The sequence below is a fragment of the Pleuronectes platessa genome, chromosome 17 (assembly GCF_947347685.1).
Source record: "Pleuronectes platessa chromosome 17, fPlePla1.1, whole genome shotgun sequence".
In the NCBI taxonomy this organism is placed as follows: domain Eukaryota; kingdom Metazoa; phylum Chordata; class Actinopteri; order Pleuronectiformes; family Pleuronectidae; genus Pleuronectes; species Pleuronectes platessa.
In genome coordinates, this window is record NC_070642.1 from 4,031,742 (window position 1) to 4,049,662 (window position 17,921).

Here is a 17,921-nt window from a genome sequence, read left to right on the forward strand (position 1 = left end):
TGAGGTAAATTCCTGTAACCAGCCAAAGAAGAAAAGAGTCATTATCAAGTCCAATATATAGTTGGCAGCAAAACACAGACACTTTGCTCGAAGGAGAAAGTACAAGCTATGAGATTGTTTCCCAAGATACATTTTCAAGGCTAATTATCTCCCAATAATGACATCATTATCATGGTAGTGAGCCAGGGCTCAGGCTGCTTGAGAAAGAAGCTTTCTTTTTCACACGACACTCAAACATGAAGCAAGTTACAACACTTTCTTCACATAAAAGGAAAATTCAAAGAAGCTGTAGTTATGTTTATTTAAAATTCACATTTCTGCTGAGATTTAAGCTTTAAATGCGAATACCACCCGCAGATACTCCACCAGCACTCACGTCCGGTACGGCTGTTAATTTATTCTATGAATATATTTAATGAAATGTTTATTTTGGGATATTCACTGTTAAATTAGTTATTTCCTCACAGCCCGCTGGGATGGGGTGTGAACTTCCGCTGCCAGCTTCGGGTGTCAGGCACAGGTGGCGACAGCAAGTCGAGTCGAGAGCAAGTCGAGTCGAGAGAAAGTAAAGTCAGTCGTGACCCCGACTGAAATAGTCTGGTGTGTGTGTGTGTGTGTGTGTGTGTGTGTGTGTGTGTCTATGGCTGGAGAGAGCGGCAACTCTGTGTCCTCGGTGATTGAATTTCTCCACTGGGTCGTTCATTGACTGTTCGTGCACAATGACAGCTTTTCATGAGGAGAAATGTTTAATGCCCACGACGCTGGCACCGACCGGTTCTGTGTAAAATGTAAAAATTCTGTGTCAACATTTGTTTAATGTTTGAGGTTATTTGTGAAAACCACAGGTTTATTTTGGAAGATCTGTCGTGTAGAATTCATAATGATGCTGTGAGATGATGTATTAATGAGACAGTTGTAGGTTATGTTGCTCATAAATGAACTGGACAGTTTTATGAAGACAATAGATTTTTATTTGAGTTTCAGGTTTTTGATTTACTGGATTAGCCATAAACAGACCTTAATCTCTGGACATTTTATGCATAACTAAAGATGAAGTGTAACTTTATTGGTCCTGAAACCTTTTTCACTGAAAAAACAAACAATTAAAGCACGAAAAGTTGCTGGTTTGTTTGAAACCAACACTTCATCTCAAAGCTGAACACACTGCTGTTTTTCTCAGGCCATTAATTCACTAAATCAAAATATCGCTGCAAATGTAAATAATGCAAAATTTAGATTTACATTTGCCACAATTGAGGATTATATTTGTTTCCACCCATAGAACCCTGTGATCGCAATGGTATTAAAAAATCCAAAAATTGAAATTCTCTGTCATAGGTCAAAGGTCATACTTGGTCATCTTTAAAAAACCTGGTCTTGTTTATTTTCCCTTTCCCCCCGCAAGAGAATCAGACAGAGGCTTTTGGCTCCCGCTTTCTTCTGGAGCCCTCGTGTTTGTTTAGTGCCGGTGTAGCAGCATCACCGGGTCTATCTCCATGCAGCGGATCTGACTCCGTGCCCAGCGACCAGGCCAGTTACTTACGGTGGAGGGGAGGGGGGCAGGTAGGACAAAGGACAGTGAATATGCAGAGGGAGACGATCTGGGCCGAGCTCAGCCGGGCAACCTGAGAGCCGGCTTTGTCTCTGCATGCAGGCCGTCACTCAGCGCAGTTTCGGTTGAAGCCGGTCAGGAGCGGCGGTAGGCTGGCTGTGCTGGTACGAGTCTGAGAATACTCTTTTTGGACTCTACGGCTTTTTAGCACTGCAAACAGCTTTTTACAAGACACTCCATAATAAATCATAGTTATGAATTTGATCCTAACAGAATGTTACGCGCAATGAGTTGTGGCAAACCATCTCTGAAATTGTTTCAAAATCGCCATGTATATATATTTTTTTAAAAACCCACAATTTCCACAAGCCCCGCAGAGATGGAGTCCCTGCTCATCTCTCTCTCTCTCTCTCTCTCTCTCTCTCTCTCTCTCTCTCTCTCTCTCTCTCTCTCTCTCTCTCTCTCTGTGTTTAACAGTCATTTATCTTTCTCACCTAGCTGCTTCCGCAAGTTAACAGAATATAAAAGTGAAAAGATGTGGCTCAGGAGGGCGTTCATCTAAAGGATCGACACTATTCGACACAGCGGTACTCATGAGCTAATACCTACATAAAAGTATTCTTCAGGACAAACATGTCTGATGTTTGTGTTTGTCGAGTGCGGAGCGACACACCCAGTCGTGTGCTGCCGTCTGGTTCCCGTCACGTCCTGTGTTTTTTGCTTTTTGTCTGGGCATAGAGAAGACATCAGGCGAGCTCATGGCAGACAGATGAGCGATGGAAGAGTTCACTGCTGATGACAGACATGCACACAAAAAAAAAAATACCAATACCCAGAACTACTGTCAGCCGCTAAGCAGGCCATTGTTGTTTTTCCTCTTCCACATGCAGTCTGGCTGCAGGCCTGTCTGGAGTGTCTGGCCTGGGGTTTACTCATCACGAGCGCAGCTGCCAGCATCAGGCTGTCCCCTTGATTACAGGGCTGCTGCTGAGTCGACTGGGCGTTCCAGTCTTATCCCTTATCACCAGGTGCATTCACTCCGCCCGTGCGCGGCTCCGGGTCCACACGTTTATGCGATTGACTCAGACCGACCGCCCATTACAAGGACTGGTATGCTTCTGCGTGTTAGGCCATGATCCACATTCTGTTTCTGTTCTCTCATGCAGAGTTGGGTGTTGCTAGGTGGAGGTTTGAAGCAGGCTTTTATTGGATCAGTGTGGGATTTAAAAAGTGTCTGAGTGTATATCTTATGACTGGCAACGTGAATGTGTTATTTTTATTTAACAGGCCATGAGGAGTCAATGCTTCACTGGAGATGTTCCTTCCTCCTCGTCTTGCAGCATTTATTTCCTCTCAAGTATCTTAAAGGCTGTTAACATAATCTTTCTCCATTTACTGTCATTATCACATACTGTATACTCTGTATTGGGTTGTGGACGGAAGTCTAGAGCAGGACCCAGGGCCAGAATGACCCGATCCTGTTGGCCTCTTCCTAATCCATGCAAGTAAAGCACAAACATTGGGTGTGGATGCAACTTTTTTAAATAGTGATAATCTGACAGTTTAATGTAGGAAATATTTAAAATCTTTAATCTATTCAACTATTAGCTTGATTTTTTTTATACAAGTACCAACCAAAAACTCAACGATTTTAGCCCCTTATACATATAAATATACACATACACAGTGTATATATATATATAAAAACATAAATAAATATACAAATAGCTATACAACACATACAGTATACAGATACATAGTCATAAACCAAAACATGTACAAATGCATATACATATACCTATACAAAAACAGATTTACATAAACATGTTGGCAACATAAACATATGAATTTACATATACATACAAAAACAGGCATATACATGTATATAAACTTGTAACCAATACAAAGTTTGGAGTCTGGAGTCACAGAGAGCTTTGTTTACTAAATGCAGACAGAACATTTCCAATGAGTTGCTGAAAACAACATAATATTATGCTGCGTTTTAGCATCTGTCAAAGGCGTTCCAGAAAGTTGTTTGAGCTTTGGGATCAATACGATCATAGAAATGGGTTTTCTTCTTTTTAACGTGCAGCCTCAGTGCCTTATCATACTGGAGTTCTGTCATTCAGACATAGACCTGGAAGCGATCAGGATAATTTTGCAGTTCCTTGATCAGAAGATGAAATTTCTTCGACCTCTCAGGATTAGATGGACCCAATCTTTCTCCCTTTGTGTGAGAGGACCACACAATCATCCTCACTTTCCGACTCAATTTGATCTCCAACTGTGAATTTTTGAAACTAAAAGAATAATAAAACACATCAGACTCAGACTTGAACTGAAGGGCCAGTGGAGCTGTGTTTTTTATTGTATTTGTTTGTCTCTTTTCTGGGTTGTCATTTCCAGCAAGGCTTATTTTGACTGTGGGGATGAGGGCCAACCTCTCAGCGTGTGTTTGCACTTTTGCAAATTCGTCCCTCTTGATGCGATCGATGAGATTGTTTTCAGTCTGAAATATCCAAACATCAACCCGTTCTGACCACACTGGGAATGCTGATACTTTATCTGGCGGCGCACTGAGCTTGTTGACAGACTCAAAGTGCTCGGCAACCCGACTCTGGCACTCGGGGAGAGGGCTGCACCTTCAGCACCTTCCACAGCTGTCCACAGCAGTTGAGCGGGGTCATTTTCAGTGCTTGTTGGACTCGTCTCGGACTCAGACTCTGATCTGATATAACAGTACAGTGTCTTGGAGAGCTTCAGGCCTGCCCCAGATCTGTTGGCAATCAGCAGCGTGTTGGACCAGACTGCTCTGTGCTAAATTACAGAGGCGGCTGGAGGGGCCCTGGATATGATTTCCCTGGGATGGAGCCTGTCCAAGACTGTGATTAAAGAGCATATGAGCACTGATTAATATGATCATCTTCCCTGATGACAGAGGTATTCCTATAATAAATGGATGTTTATGATGCCAGACCTCAGTGATCATGCTATGCACCCACATTCTGCAAAATGGCGGTGGTGGGTTTAATTTGGAATTTAAATATTTCTCGTGTCGTGTGCCAAACATTAGATTCATTTCCTGATGATAAGGGATTGAGAGCGGCGTTAGGAGCAGCTGCCTCTGCGTGAAGCTGCAGATAAGTGTGACTATAGAGGTTGAAACCTCAAAATAATAGCAGTGCCTCAGGATTCCGACCCGGCACAGTGCATTTTGTGAATTATCTCACTTTTCAGTCCCCGGTGAGCTCAGATGTCCAATCACGGTTTCAGATTGGAGCGCGGGGCCCTCAGGCTGTGCTTTGACATTTAAGGGAAGCAGAGAGGTGGAAGGCCATTTGGCTGCTTAGCAGCCCCTGTAAATATCCACAGTCACCGCGCCGGGTTTGTGCCGTAATCGGCTCTGTGCCTTTTCACTCCATAGTCTTTGTTTTATTAAGATAAACGATAAAAGCTGCTGTGTATGCTCACGCGTATCTCTGCTTAGCCTGGTCATGTATTTGAAAAGACATGCCTTGCAGCTGCTTGTAGCAAAAAGGTCAGCGAGGCAGCGGATAAGCAAAGCCAAGCGTGCACATTATAACAAGTACCAGTGCTTTCATTTCTCATCTGGCCAGCGCCTATTTGTTTCACAGTGTATTCTCTCCGACAGGCCATGTGCTGAGCTGGAGTTAGATAGCATCATTACAACACAGCTCACCAGCAAAAGGGATTTGGACAAGCATGGCATGTTTTTATGACTTCATCAGGCTGCATAGGCAATACTGCACATTTCAGGAAATTCGGCAATTAAGGGCGAGGATATCAGGCTTTGCATCAAGCGGTAGGGCACTTGGGGATTTACTCTGATAAAGTGGGTTCAGATGAACAAAAAAAAGGTTTATTTACACTCTCAAAGAGCTTTTCCTCTGTTGTTGACCTCTGTCGTTTATTTCCAGCGACCTCCCGGAAACCGGTCTGCATCTCAAAGCGTTTAGGTCCGTCCCGCCACGCCACCTTGCATTACATCCTGCACACACATGCCGGCCTGCTGTGTACTGTCACAATAATTATGATTGCCAGAGTAAGTCAACAAATGTTCTAATTTGGCAGCCTGGGATGTTTTATTACGAACAACTGGGATGCTTATGTGAACAGTTGAGCATTTTAAATTAAAAGGCTCAGTTTTATATCTGTGGTAAATCTGTGCTTTTGGCTTAATCAAGCTGCAGTGCACATTTAGTTTATGTTCCATGTCATTGTTCTTGGAGTCATATTGCTGGTTCCCATCTGCCCAGCTGATCGTGACCTTCTACAACATGGCCTGGCTTCAGAAAGACATGGGAGGAAATTACATTTCACACCTAGCTTTATTAAAGTAGGTCTCAGCTGATTGCCAGTGATCACATTTGCTTCACAGCTCGTATTTTATGCTTTCTGTGGAAAAACTGTGAAAAGGGGAAAACATACATTTGAATAGAGAGCGAAGCCAGAGGGGAGGGCTGCCTTGGTTTTGCTATAGCCGGCATTGTGTGGGCACATGAGTCCCTGAGCACCTCTGATTGGACTTGAGACGTGTGAGTGAGTCTGGTTTGTTCCATAAGATCATATAAGGGTAGGTTTCTAAAAAACGTTTAATTTGAAGTGAATTAAAAATGTTCCTTACCACAAGAGGGCCCCATATTTGTCAGCAATACGTGAAAATGCATCTTATCATGAGTGATTTCAGGATATTTACCATCCACCAATGAAATTCGTTAACCGTCAGAGAATTAGCTGAACTGGTCAAATGGATTTCACTTGAATAGCTCTGCTTATATACAGCCCTTCAGGACTTATTCAGAAATTATTCAGGACTGCTTTATGACTAAACATCAGTTATACAGATTTGTTTTTGATGAATGATGGAAGCATTAACTAGATTAGTTACAAAAACTGCCTTTCCCATGAGGATATTTATTTATTTACTGTTTGTCATTTAAATGATCTATATCTACAATCCTTGAAAAAAGGAAATTTACCATCGAGTATGTTGGACACCAAGGACATCAATATCTCGACTACCTTATTTAGAATAAGACATTATTTGGATTAAGGTATTTACATGAGTTACAGAGCATAGTCTGTTTATGACTCATTGCATCCGATGTTATTCTGCCAGTTTTAAAAGCCCAGCCGGAAATAGTTTATTGTACGACACAAATATATTCCATTTGATGCTGTCTTATTGTTATTTTAGCAAACACTACAACTCATTTGTTGTTAAGCGGATGTAAACTGCTTTATGTTGATGTCGCGAAATGCTGTGAAAATGTTGTAATACCATTAGTACCTATAGACGTCGATATATAATACGACTGAGGTCAGAATACTCCATAACATCTTAATTTGATTATTTATTATTCGAGTACGACATGCAGTTTCTTATTCAGACCGTTGGCCTATAATCAGGTTAATTCTGGAATAACGGTGTCCATGTATACATAGTGAAGATGAGCACAGTTGACATTTTGATGTTGGGTATCAGTATCTGTCTCCATTGGCTAATTTTGGCTGGACTCTGACTGTGATTTAAAAGGACACACACAGCAACAGAAGACCTCATCCATGTTCTTTCCAGCATTTAGCATTTAAAACTCATGGAAATTGTCTGTATGTGTTTTGAATCAATCACCCCAGTATTTCCGTGCCCAGTGTGAACAGGCCCGTCATTTCTCCACCACTGGTATATGATTATGTAAATGTAGCCCACGGTACAATGGACTGGAAATGACTCTATTCTTGCACTACATGAGGGAAAATAAATATGGCTATTGCATTGACTTGAAGAAATCAGGGAGTGCGCTAAGAGCCACTGATGATAGGCTGCCAGCCCTGCTCCCTAATTTGGATACTGACACAGGAAAGCCGGGTGCTTCTTAAATAAGTCCCTGCTGGCTTAACAATTATGTAACAAAGCTGACCAGTGATTTCTGCGTCTGTTACACTGCCGAGTGGCATTTTGATGTCATACGTGAGCGTGCAGCGCGGAGCACCACTGCACGTTCAAATGAACTCACTGTCAGAAGGCATTGGAGGAGCAATCATGCACAGTGGTGCCTTGTGTATTCATGTCAGTGTAGCATGAATGCAATTTCCCCTCGCTGACCTTCCACTGTGATTCTGATTCCTGGCTTCACCGTTGCGAGCAGGGCTATACTTATGCTGTTAAGTGTGGGTGATGTACTCTGCAAATCACTAAACAAAAAAAAAGGGGGGGAAATGCTTTAACTTGCTTTGAGCGCTGGGAGAATCCAAGAAGGGATTCAATCAACTGAAAAAATTCTTATTGCCATCTAATGTGCTTCTTCTACGGCCAAACACATCCCAGCATCATTTGATTAGCACATTTCTGTCAGACCTCACTGTTGACTGTCACTCTGAAGACATTTTTTTGTGGTGGGGGGATTTGATACCTCTCTGCTGATCTGGGGAATTGATGTGAATGTATGATAGTGGGGTCCTTGAACTGGAAAATAATGAGGGGAATTCGGATGGCTGTGTTGAGCTGTCAGCGGTGAAAGCATCTGAGTTGTGTTAATAATCACCTCGTCACCTCTGGAGCTGTCAGCCCTATAGAACATGAAGCATCCCAACCAGGTCCCCGTCAAATCAGGCCGTGCTAATTGCTCTCGAAAAAGAGCCACCTCTGACCCGCCCTGCATGGTCACCAAAGGTGTCCCCGCCGTCGACCTGCATTGCTATGCAGCGACTACTGCTTCCTCTGCCAGGCTCAGCTTTTTCACAGTTGGTTCAAGGGTATTTCATGCCCCTCGTCTGAAGTACTGATGAATTGGAATCATCAGAATGATACCGCCATTCTTTGTTGGAAGGACAAAGCCTTTGCTGTCTGTGGCCATTATAAAGGAATTACAATGATGGGTGTACGTTTGGTTTAAATAGAGATGGGGGCAGATTTAAGAATTTAGCAACAATCCCCTCTAGCATCACACAAGCCGTTTTCAGACATGAACTCGTGAGGATGTTCGCAGAACTAGGTCTGGACTTTCTACAGAGGTTGTCTTTCCCACATGAACACCGCAGCAGGAGATTGTTCACTCAGACACAACCACAACAGCACAGAAGTCTCCGGAGCGTTCAGGTGAGGGGTGGTGCAGACGGCAGAGGCAGGATGAAACCTAATAATTCTGCTGCAGAGATCACATGTTTTTATTTACAGCACATCGACACCGTTGTCAGCCCTTATCACTGAAAGCTCTCTCGACATCTTTGTCGGTGTTAAAGCCAAAATCCCCTCACAGTTAAGGAATCTTGGCTCTGTCCTCCCCTGTTCCTCCTGTTTGGGTCCAAGCAGAGGTGACCTGGCACCGCCTGGTAGTGGCATGTGAACAGCCATGCCTCAATGCCACTGGCAAGACACTGGCTCTGTCGGCCAGGAGCAAGTAACTCGTCAGAGCAGTTCTGACAGTTCCCCCTCACGTTCATCTTTCACCGTCCTTCATCCTTTACTCCGAGTGCACATGCAGGATAGTAAAGGCAATGCTGCTTTTTATACAAGTACTTAAGTTACGTAGTTTTATGATGCTGTTGAGCTGCACTGCAGTTCATCTTTATAGAGAGGCCCTGCTAGTATTTGGTTCATCACATTTATATGAATTAAGTATGCCAAAATAATCCATTGCTCTTCAAAAGCTCCAGATATTACAGGAAAACAAAAGGCCATTCCAATAAATCAACACCTCCGTCAAACTAATTCATTAAAATTTGGTCATTATAATATACTGATAATTGCGAGCCGTTTGGCAGGTGTCATAGTAACCTCCTGAACTGGAGAATCACTATTTTGACTGAAGAGCTGGATTTGGGATATGAGTTGGGTTTCATTCATCACTGCAGTCATATGTATTAAAGAAAATATGTGAAACTATATACAGGCTGTACAAACACTGGCGACTGTGAAAGGAAACAGAAAAAGTGCTTTTGTTTGATAGAAATGTTATGTTGCCATATAGAGCTCTGGCGTACACATGGTGATCCTGTGCAAAGTTGTATCGCTGCAGCTTGTTTTACAGGGAATCTTTATTTGATGAGATGAAACAGTTGTCGTTATCAATGTCGTTTGTTGCATCCAAAATACTTCACCATTGACACTGCACTTGTTTTGGTCCTGAGTAATACACAGAGGGTCGAAGTTCAAAGTCTGAATCGATGAGCAGCTGATGAGGAAATGAGACAGGCAGACATGATAAATACACAAATATATACATTATCATTAAATTCTTAAGGTACGTGGCCCATTGAGTGGGTGAATGGCCTTCAGAGAAAGTATAGGACAGTATGACCATCTCCACAGTCAGACAGGTGCACAGTAGCTGGGGGTAGATCACTTCAACCCACTCACACAAGCACATATTTTCTCCTGGTTTCACACAGGCATGTTCACACCCACCCACCCACACACAAACATGCACAGGGGCTGCTCCAGCTGTAAAAAACAACCCAGCTGAAGTCACATGAAATTTGGCAAAGTGATTGCGCTGTCTTAAAATGTAAATTGCATCCTCGGTGCAAGGAGAGACAAGCGTTTCCCCGCCATGAGACGATTACACGGAGAGCGGGCGACAAGGAGCAGGCGGTGGTTTGACACTGAAACACAGTGGCGGAGAGTGAAAGTGTGTTGGGGGGGTACACTTGCCTTTAAATCCAGCGACCCATGAGCAATTCTCAACTCACGCGAGAAATGTCTCCACTTTCAACACAAAATGGTTTTTCATTTAACCATGAGCTCAACTTAACCAAACTGCCTGGCCTCGACTTTAAAAGGGAAATTGCATCAATTTTAGACAAACAAGTGTGATTACTGTTCTTCAGTGGCCTCTGAGAGACTTTCCAAGTCTGAGAAAGAAAAATAACCCCACTCCCGTTGATGTCATCAGGATTATCTTGGCTTGGGCTTGGAGAAATACCGGAGAGGGCGAGGAGATGCTCCCGGCTGCCGGAACAAGTAGCCAGCATTTTGAGGCTATCAGGAGGAGACCGCTCCTTAAACGCTTCTCCTGAGCTGCCAGCGTTCAACATCAGTCACTTTCGACTCTGTTGAGGGAGTCACAACATCAAGTTGAAGTAATCTTGATTGTGTCATACCTCGTTAGTGTCAGCCCAGCCCGGGACCAAACGTCGCCAGGCTTTCCTTTTCTTCTCTAACCGGCTGCTGTGAAAAATATCCAGACTCCACTGAACTGTAAATACTCGGCTCTGCTGCGACGGAACAGGAAACTGAATGGATCCATACATGTATGTGCATGAAATGGGCAAAATTCTTGATATAATAGGGAGGAAAAGGAGCATTTTAAGTATGTTAACATAGATTTCTGATAAAGACAGAATGAATGATAAACAAACTTTCATTGATTTGTGAAATTTGTTTTACGCGTTTGTTTGTTTGCCATTTGGGCCTCACAGGATGTTGTTTTAATTATTATTATTTCCTTAGAGACATTTTCTAACTCGAATTAAAAACCTGTTTAAATGAAAGAAAACTCTGAAAACACCAAGAATCTTCTGCACCTCAACACAGATGGTTTCCGTAGGCGTTAACATACACGAGCGCATCCTGAAAATAGGACTAATTCATTTATGGGTTTAAAGCATCGATACGGTCTGCGAGGCGAGCACGGAGGCGGAGAAGACGCTTATGTAATGAACCACCTCCTCTGTGCCTTTTTGCCTCGGAGACGAATCAGGCAGCTGAGTGAAAGAAGAGGATATTAAAAAACGCACTGCCTAATGTATTCATAAGATATTCAAATGCAGCGCACGGTGGAGACGGGCTTCTGGATCAGTTAGCGTTAAAGGAGGTGCTTTTCAGGGTCACTAACACATTTTCTAATATTGCAAAATGAATGCACAAATGCATTATCCAAACAGTCTCTTTAAGACCTGCTTAGCAATTATACAGTTTCCAGCCCCACAGGTCTGAGAGTGGCCTAATGTCAAATCAGTCATTAATGGCTGTCGCGCGCTGACTTCTGAGTGAGACAGAGAGAGAGCCAGAGAAGCAGGTTCTTGGAGAGTGAACACACTACTCTGGTCTTCGTTGGCAGCCCCTGAAAGATGGAGAACGACTTCTTCCCCGTTCTGAAAATCACCTTCCCCGGAATGAGCCCCCTTTTTAGCCCGTGGAACAGCAGGTCTGCTAATACTGTTCACTGATCTCATGATCTCTGTGGAAACACAGGGGCCCCGGCTGCCTGTCACCCATGGCGGGGTAAGGGAGGGAAGGAGGGGGCGAGCCACTGCTACTACAGCTGCAGGCCAAAGGGGGGTAAATGGGGCAGATCTGGTGCCTGAGCCTGCGTCACACTCTTCAAGGAGCAAGCTCTGTGGGAAAGTAGCTCATCTCCGGCAATAACACTGCTGCCTCTTGAATCAGTGAAGGGGTCTGCCGAACGAAATTGGAAAAAGAGCTTAATTATTAATTGAAGTGAAGTGTACTAATATATCAAATATCTCCAGATATCTGAAATCTAGATCTGTCTCAGACTCTGTTAGTTTGAGACAGTGCCAACTTGCTAATGGGGTGCAGCATTTTTGGAACTTGCCCCATGCTAGGAAATGAAAGTGAGGATATGTCAGGGTATTCAAAAGGTCACAACTTGTCAATGGGTCCACCGACTACAGCATCATGGGAAGTGAAGAAACCAGGGTCTTTAAAGCCTGTCCCATGTAAAGGAGTTCACTGCCACTGCTGCATGTAATGTCTCTTGTGAGTCCTCCAAGTTCATGGAAGTTCGATACTAAATTGCTAGAGTTTGCCCCCTTTCACGTCACAATGATGTAATAACATTGGAGGGAATAAATATTATTTAATAAAGTAAAAAGAGATTTTGGATTTCAACAACAATTGGGATGAATCAATGATTTTTCATTATTTCATTTTCTGTGTTAAAACAGCATGTGGATCATTTTCTTTCTAACTAATTGACCTGAGAAAGAGGAGTGAAAGAAGTTCCAAAACCCTCGGGGAAGACTAAACCAATGTATATCAATGAGTGCAAGAGCTCTGAACAGTGTAAATATATACCCTGAACTAGTGTCTATTTATGCACATGCAGGGGAGACGAATACATCTGCAGGGCATGAAAAGTCAGATTAAAGCAGTAAACACAGACAAGAATCAACATTTAGTGCCTATAAACCCCAATCAGAATTAGATGCTGGAAGAGAAAGGTCCGTATTTCAAGGACACAGTCTGGACAGGGGGGAGAGAGAGCAGCCAAATTGGATGGAGTTAAGCTGCAATAACTGCTTGTTATGACTCTGGAGAGAAAGCTCAATCGTCCCTTTGACCGGCCGCTGAGAAAGGCAACATTGTGTCTGTGCTTTGGGTGGATCACAGCGGGACATGTCACAACAGCACGTTTTTGACAAGGTCTCGGGTTGTCCGCTCTCGTGTGCTTCAGTGTCAGGAATGCTGATGAGGCCTAATGAGCTTTTAATCCAGCCGGAGTTATTAGTGGCAGGCCATCTTAAAACAACCTGGGGTCAGCTGCGTGAAGGCTGCAGAGGTCCACTCCCATTGGATCACTGAGCAAGGCACTTCAGTGCTTCAGCAGGTTGTGCTCGTCCGGGGGAAAAGCACTTTTGTCTCCTGTTGGTTGTTGTTCAGTATCAAGGCAATTATAGGATATGGCTGTCTCTTGACTCGTGGTTAAGAGTGTGAAATTTCAGGTTTTGGAACATGGTACTCTGCCAAATGGTGCGTCAGTGGGTACGAGTAAGCTGGATGTTCCACCTCATAGATATAGAGATAATGAACTGAAGTCATGTGATTACCGCCATTTTAGGATCCTGATCTTCTTTGGTGCGAAGCCTCAATTCATAATCTGTTCTTTTCATGTGAAAGCACTTTGCTGTATCGTGACATGAAGTGGTTTCTACCTGGGAGTTCAAGTCGTTCCCGGGACAGCTTTTCAAACTTGCTAAGACATGTTAATTAATACGTTTAGCCCCCGGAGCGGCATGAGTCATCACGTTTTCACACTGTGTTTACAGAAAAGATTTGGGGCTGTTTCGAGTGCAGATTTGCAGTAAGCATATCTTTTGAAAGCATAGTCTCCTCAGGGTGCGGTTTGCTAATCCAAAAAAGCTTGCCATCTTTTTCCTCTCCGGGATCCTTAAGAATAGTGCTGTACAAATGATGCTGATTACAATTAAGATAATGATGGTAATGACGGGAAGGTAATGGAATTTGTTCTAGAAGCAGCAAGCACAGCTGCACAACAGTGATGCAGGGGCCAGATTCACCCACTGGTTTTTACTAAGCCTGGTTCTAACTGATAAGTCTCTGTTTAGACTTGTTTAAAGAATTGACATATAAATCCTTAAAGGGGAGTTTCTGTGTTTTCTGACTTGGTCCCTAAATGTGGCTGTGTTGATCTTTTCGGGAATCACTCCAATGAACAATAAACAAGGTAGAATGAGCTGTGTCATATTCAGTGACAAACCCACACGATTCTACCACTGCTCATTGCTGCATGCAGCATTTTAGCATTTCTGAGATCGTATACAATTAATTGTTTTGTCTATTTCTAACTCTGTCTTCTTTGATTTGCATGCAAATGTAATTGTGGATTTACTTATTCCGAGAGGAGTTAGCATTAGCAGTAAATGTGGTAGTATTAATAGCAGCACGCTTAGCAACAGCAGCAGTAGTAGCCGTGTTATTACCGCTGCCAAAGAAGTTAGGCTCTGTTTGTTAGCAGGATTACAGAGAAAATGCTCAGATCAAGAATGTTTTTCTCTTTCTTTGAGTTTTCCCAAATTTGTCATTGATTTCACAGAGAATAATTGATGGGTCCTTGAAAAAAAATCAAGCGTATTTAGGGAACTGATATATATGATTGTGTGCAATTTGGTGCAGATCCAATATCCGAGTGCCATTCTAGTAATGTTTCGGAATGAAATCAGCAGTGTGGTCGCTGGTGCTGCAGCTGTGCCAGTACAATAGTTCTAACAGGTGTTTTTGCAGCAGTAGCAGCAGCTGCACTAGCTGTTGCAGCAGTAATATTAGGAGTAGATCAAATGAATGACAATAACCATGCTTAAACCCACATTTGTGTCATGTAATAAGATCAGTACAACCCTTTACCTACAGCTGAAAAATATAACTTTGTATGTGAGCTGTTTTGCAAATCTAAATGTGATAGCACTTAATCTGGCAGCCAGACACTTAAAATGAGACATTCAACGAGCCTTAGATAATTGGTGTGCAGAAGACTGGTGTCATGGGGTTACAGGTACACCCCTCTCCCTCTAACAGGCTTTTGCAACGGCTCTGTCATCAGGGAGAGTAAATGCCTGCCTGTTCCGCTGGAAATGTTGGAATTAATTGAAGTGAATTGTCATTTATAATCTACATGTTGCAGTTTTCCACGGCCTAGGGTTACGCTATCTTCCGCTGTGTGCACTGTAATTGAAATTTCGATCAGGGGAGGGCAAACATTTAGAAGCAACGCATGAATATTCATGCGCTCGTGAGTGTCTCTGAGCGTTTGTGTGCAGAGAGGCTTCGCCCTTCACTCACTGACATGTTCTTGTCCAAACAGCTCCATCCCAGGTCAGCGAGGTCATCAAGGAGAAGGTGCAACAGCGCAGCATCCAGCTCTCCTGGCAGGAGCCGCAGCAGCCCAACGGCGTCATCACGGAATATGAAATCAAATACTATGAAAAAGTGAGTGTGCAGGAGATTTGTCTGTGCCTTTGTCTCTCTCTTCCATCTCTCCGTTCACACACACTTTTGCCGACTCTTCATTTTGTATTCTGTCGGCGTGCTGCTGTGAGTGGAATTCACAAGATTCTGCAAGTACCGTCTTCGTCTCGTAATTGCAATAATGAATGAGATGCTCATAAGATTTTAATCAGGCTATAGTCCTCCACAGCCACCCCCAAACTCAGGTTAGCACACGCACAATCCGTGGCTGCTGCGAGGCCAGAATTAGCAATCTCTCCTCTCCCCTCCGACATAGATTATAGCACTGCTTCCCTGTGTTTCCAGTTCGAACACATCAGCTCTTTACAGCGAGGTTTAATGGAGCGAATTTAACCCAGCAAATCAAAAGCAGGGCGATGCCAGTCCTGCTGGCCACAGCCTCACACACACTGACAAATCAGTCTCCTGTGTCACACACTGTGGCTGTGGTCCGCCCAGCTGTAAAAGTGGAAAATTGGAAACAACGACTACACCCCTAACAGACCCTGGCATTCCATTTGGGCTCTGAGCCGAGCAAAGCATTTACAGTTCAACAACAAAGCACACAATGCGTGTGGCCTGTGCATCCAAATGGATTCCTTTATGGAGACGATATTTTCCTACGTGCTTGTGTTCTTTATGTGGCCGGGCCTCAAATGGTAATACAAAATAAGAGGTTTTCCGCAATCTACAGTCAGTAGCAAGCATAATGAGAAAGAAATGCTAATGTAATTTCATACATAGTCATCATAAATCTCAAATATGTGATTGAACGGTTGGGAAGTATAGATTATAGCTATTTTCAGCATAAAATAATGTAGATTTCCACAGTAAGTATTCTTTCACAGAAATACTGGTTTCCTTTTAGCTAATCAATTCCAACTGATTCAACAACTTGTTTTTTATTTTTAATCTGTCGTCAATCCACCTTTCTTCCTCAAATCATTCAAGAAAAGGTGCCACTTAAAAAAGCCACTGGAAGTGTTTTGATATTTAACATCTATCCAGGAAACCTTACCTCTCACTGATGGTGGCTTTAACAGCAATTTAAAAGAACCGGCATGGTAGGAGCAGCTGGAATTAAATAGTGAATGAAAACAGTAACTCAGCCTGGCAGTGACATGACTCTCCTGTCGTGCAGGTGAAATTAGTGCTGTAGAAATGCATGTAGATATACTGCACGTTATGCTTTATTCATCACAACAAGTAAACACAGGGGAAGCGTTCAGTTTGCATCCACAGCAAATTAAAGCAGCAGCAGAAAACATGGATGCGTCTCACTAAAGTTTGAATAATTCAGCTAAAACAGGGAACATTTGGAAGAAAAGCCTGTCTCCTTTTAAAGCTTGTCCGCAGCAGCCATAGATAAAGTAATAATAAGCTTTGCACTATTTTAGGTGATACAGTAAGCAGACTGAATGTTACAATGGACACTGTGAAGCCACACACATTCCATTTGCAAAGTGCGGGTAATTACATCCTCTGAAGTCTATCTGCTGTATATTTGAAAGACGTCGAGATAAGAACACTTCAATAGGACTCAATTATTAGCTGGGGGTTCACAGCAGTTTGGTGTTTGTTTGTTTTTCTGCCGAGCATCATTTGGGAATAATACAATGATTTCTTCACAGGATCAGAAGGATAAGATTTACTCCACGGTGAGGTCCAAGTCCACATCGGCCACAGTGAACAACCTGAAGCCCAGCACGGCCTATGTGTTCCAGATCCGGGCCTTCACTCATGCGGGCTATGGGACCTTCGGCCCCAGACTGGAGATAACCACCAAGGAGGAGGCCACAGGTAGGGGGCTACACAGAGCAGGGACACACACTTTTTCATTTTCCGCTGCTGCTACAGTTTTGCATTATATGCTTCACGTGTGGCAGGGATGTAAACAGACATGTTCCACTATGAGCAGATGTAAACAGCATCCAGCATCTGTGTCGTGATGTTCAGTTCAGATCCAGATGTTTCAAATGGTTTGTCCTCAATGACCTTCCATTAGGTTTCAGGTTATTTGTGCCCGTGCAGAGAGAAGACGACTTGTGATTTTCATCTCAGGATCTGGTTTGATCCAACTGCAAAATCAGACACAGTTTAGATGCAGTGTTGCAATGTCCTGCTTTAAAGTCTGTGTGACCCTTAATGTAGCGTATGTTTCATCGACAGCTTCTCTGCCGAGTCCTCGTTGCTGAAAAAGAGATCAATGTGTTTCTTTTTCCACTCTCACCACTCAAAATCAATTTAATGTCATACTCAGTCCAGCCATCTTTTCCATTGATTTTGTGTCAGGTGTGTTTCATTCATTTCACATGGCTGCAAACAAAACCTAATGTTTGCATATGTGATCCAACCCAATGTTTTGGAAGCAAATGGATGCAACAAAGATGGGTCTCTGATCTGCTCGTGCTATTAGGGAGTAAAATGGTGAGAATTAGCTGTGAGAAGTGATGCGTCATTGTAATTCAGTCTCACTTGTGCTTTTCGTTCCATCGTGTTTCACCTCGTCCCACTTCTCCTCGCGAGCTTGCACCTTGACCGCAGCAGTATATCAGCACATCACTCTAGAAAAAACCACCTGTTAATGTCTCCACTCATTACAGTAACAGCCCAGGGAAATTATTTTCTCTGAAGCTAAGG

General features: G+C 43.2%; 1 protein-coding gene across 3 annotated transcripts in view; it reads left to right on the forward strand.

The window, feature by feature from the left end:
• Positions 1-17,921, forward strand: part of epha7 (eph receptor A7) — an 84,839-nt gene that overhangs the window by 47,466 nt on the left and 19,452 nt on the right. For all 3 annotated transcript variants that reach the window (XM_053445532.1, XM_053445533.1, XM_053445534.1), the window contains exons 6-7: positions 15,139-15,263; positions 16,913-17,081. In XM_053445532.1, the coding sequence (XP_053301507.1) occupies positions 15,139-15,263; positions 16,913-17,081 (294 nt within the window). The remainder of the gene's footprint in view (positions 1-15,138; positions 15,264-16,912; positions 17,082-17,921) is intronic.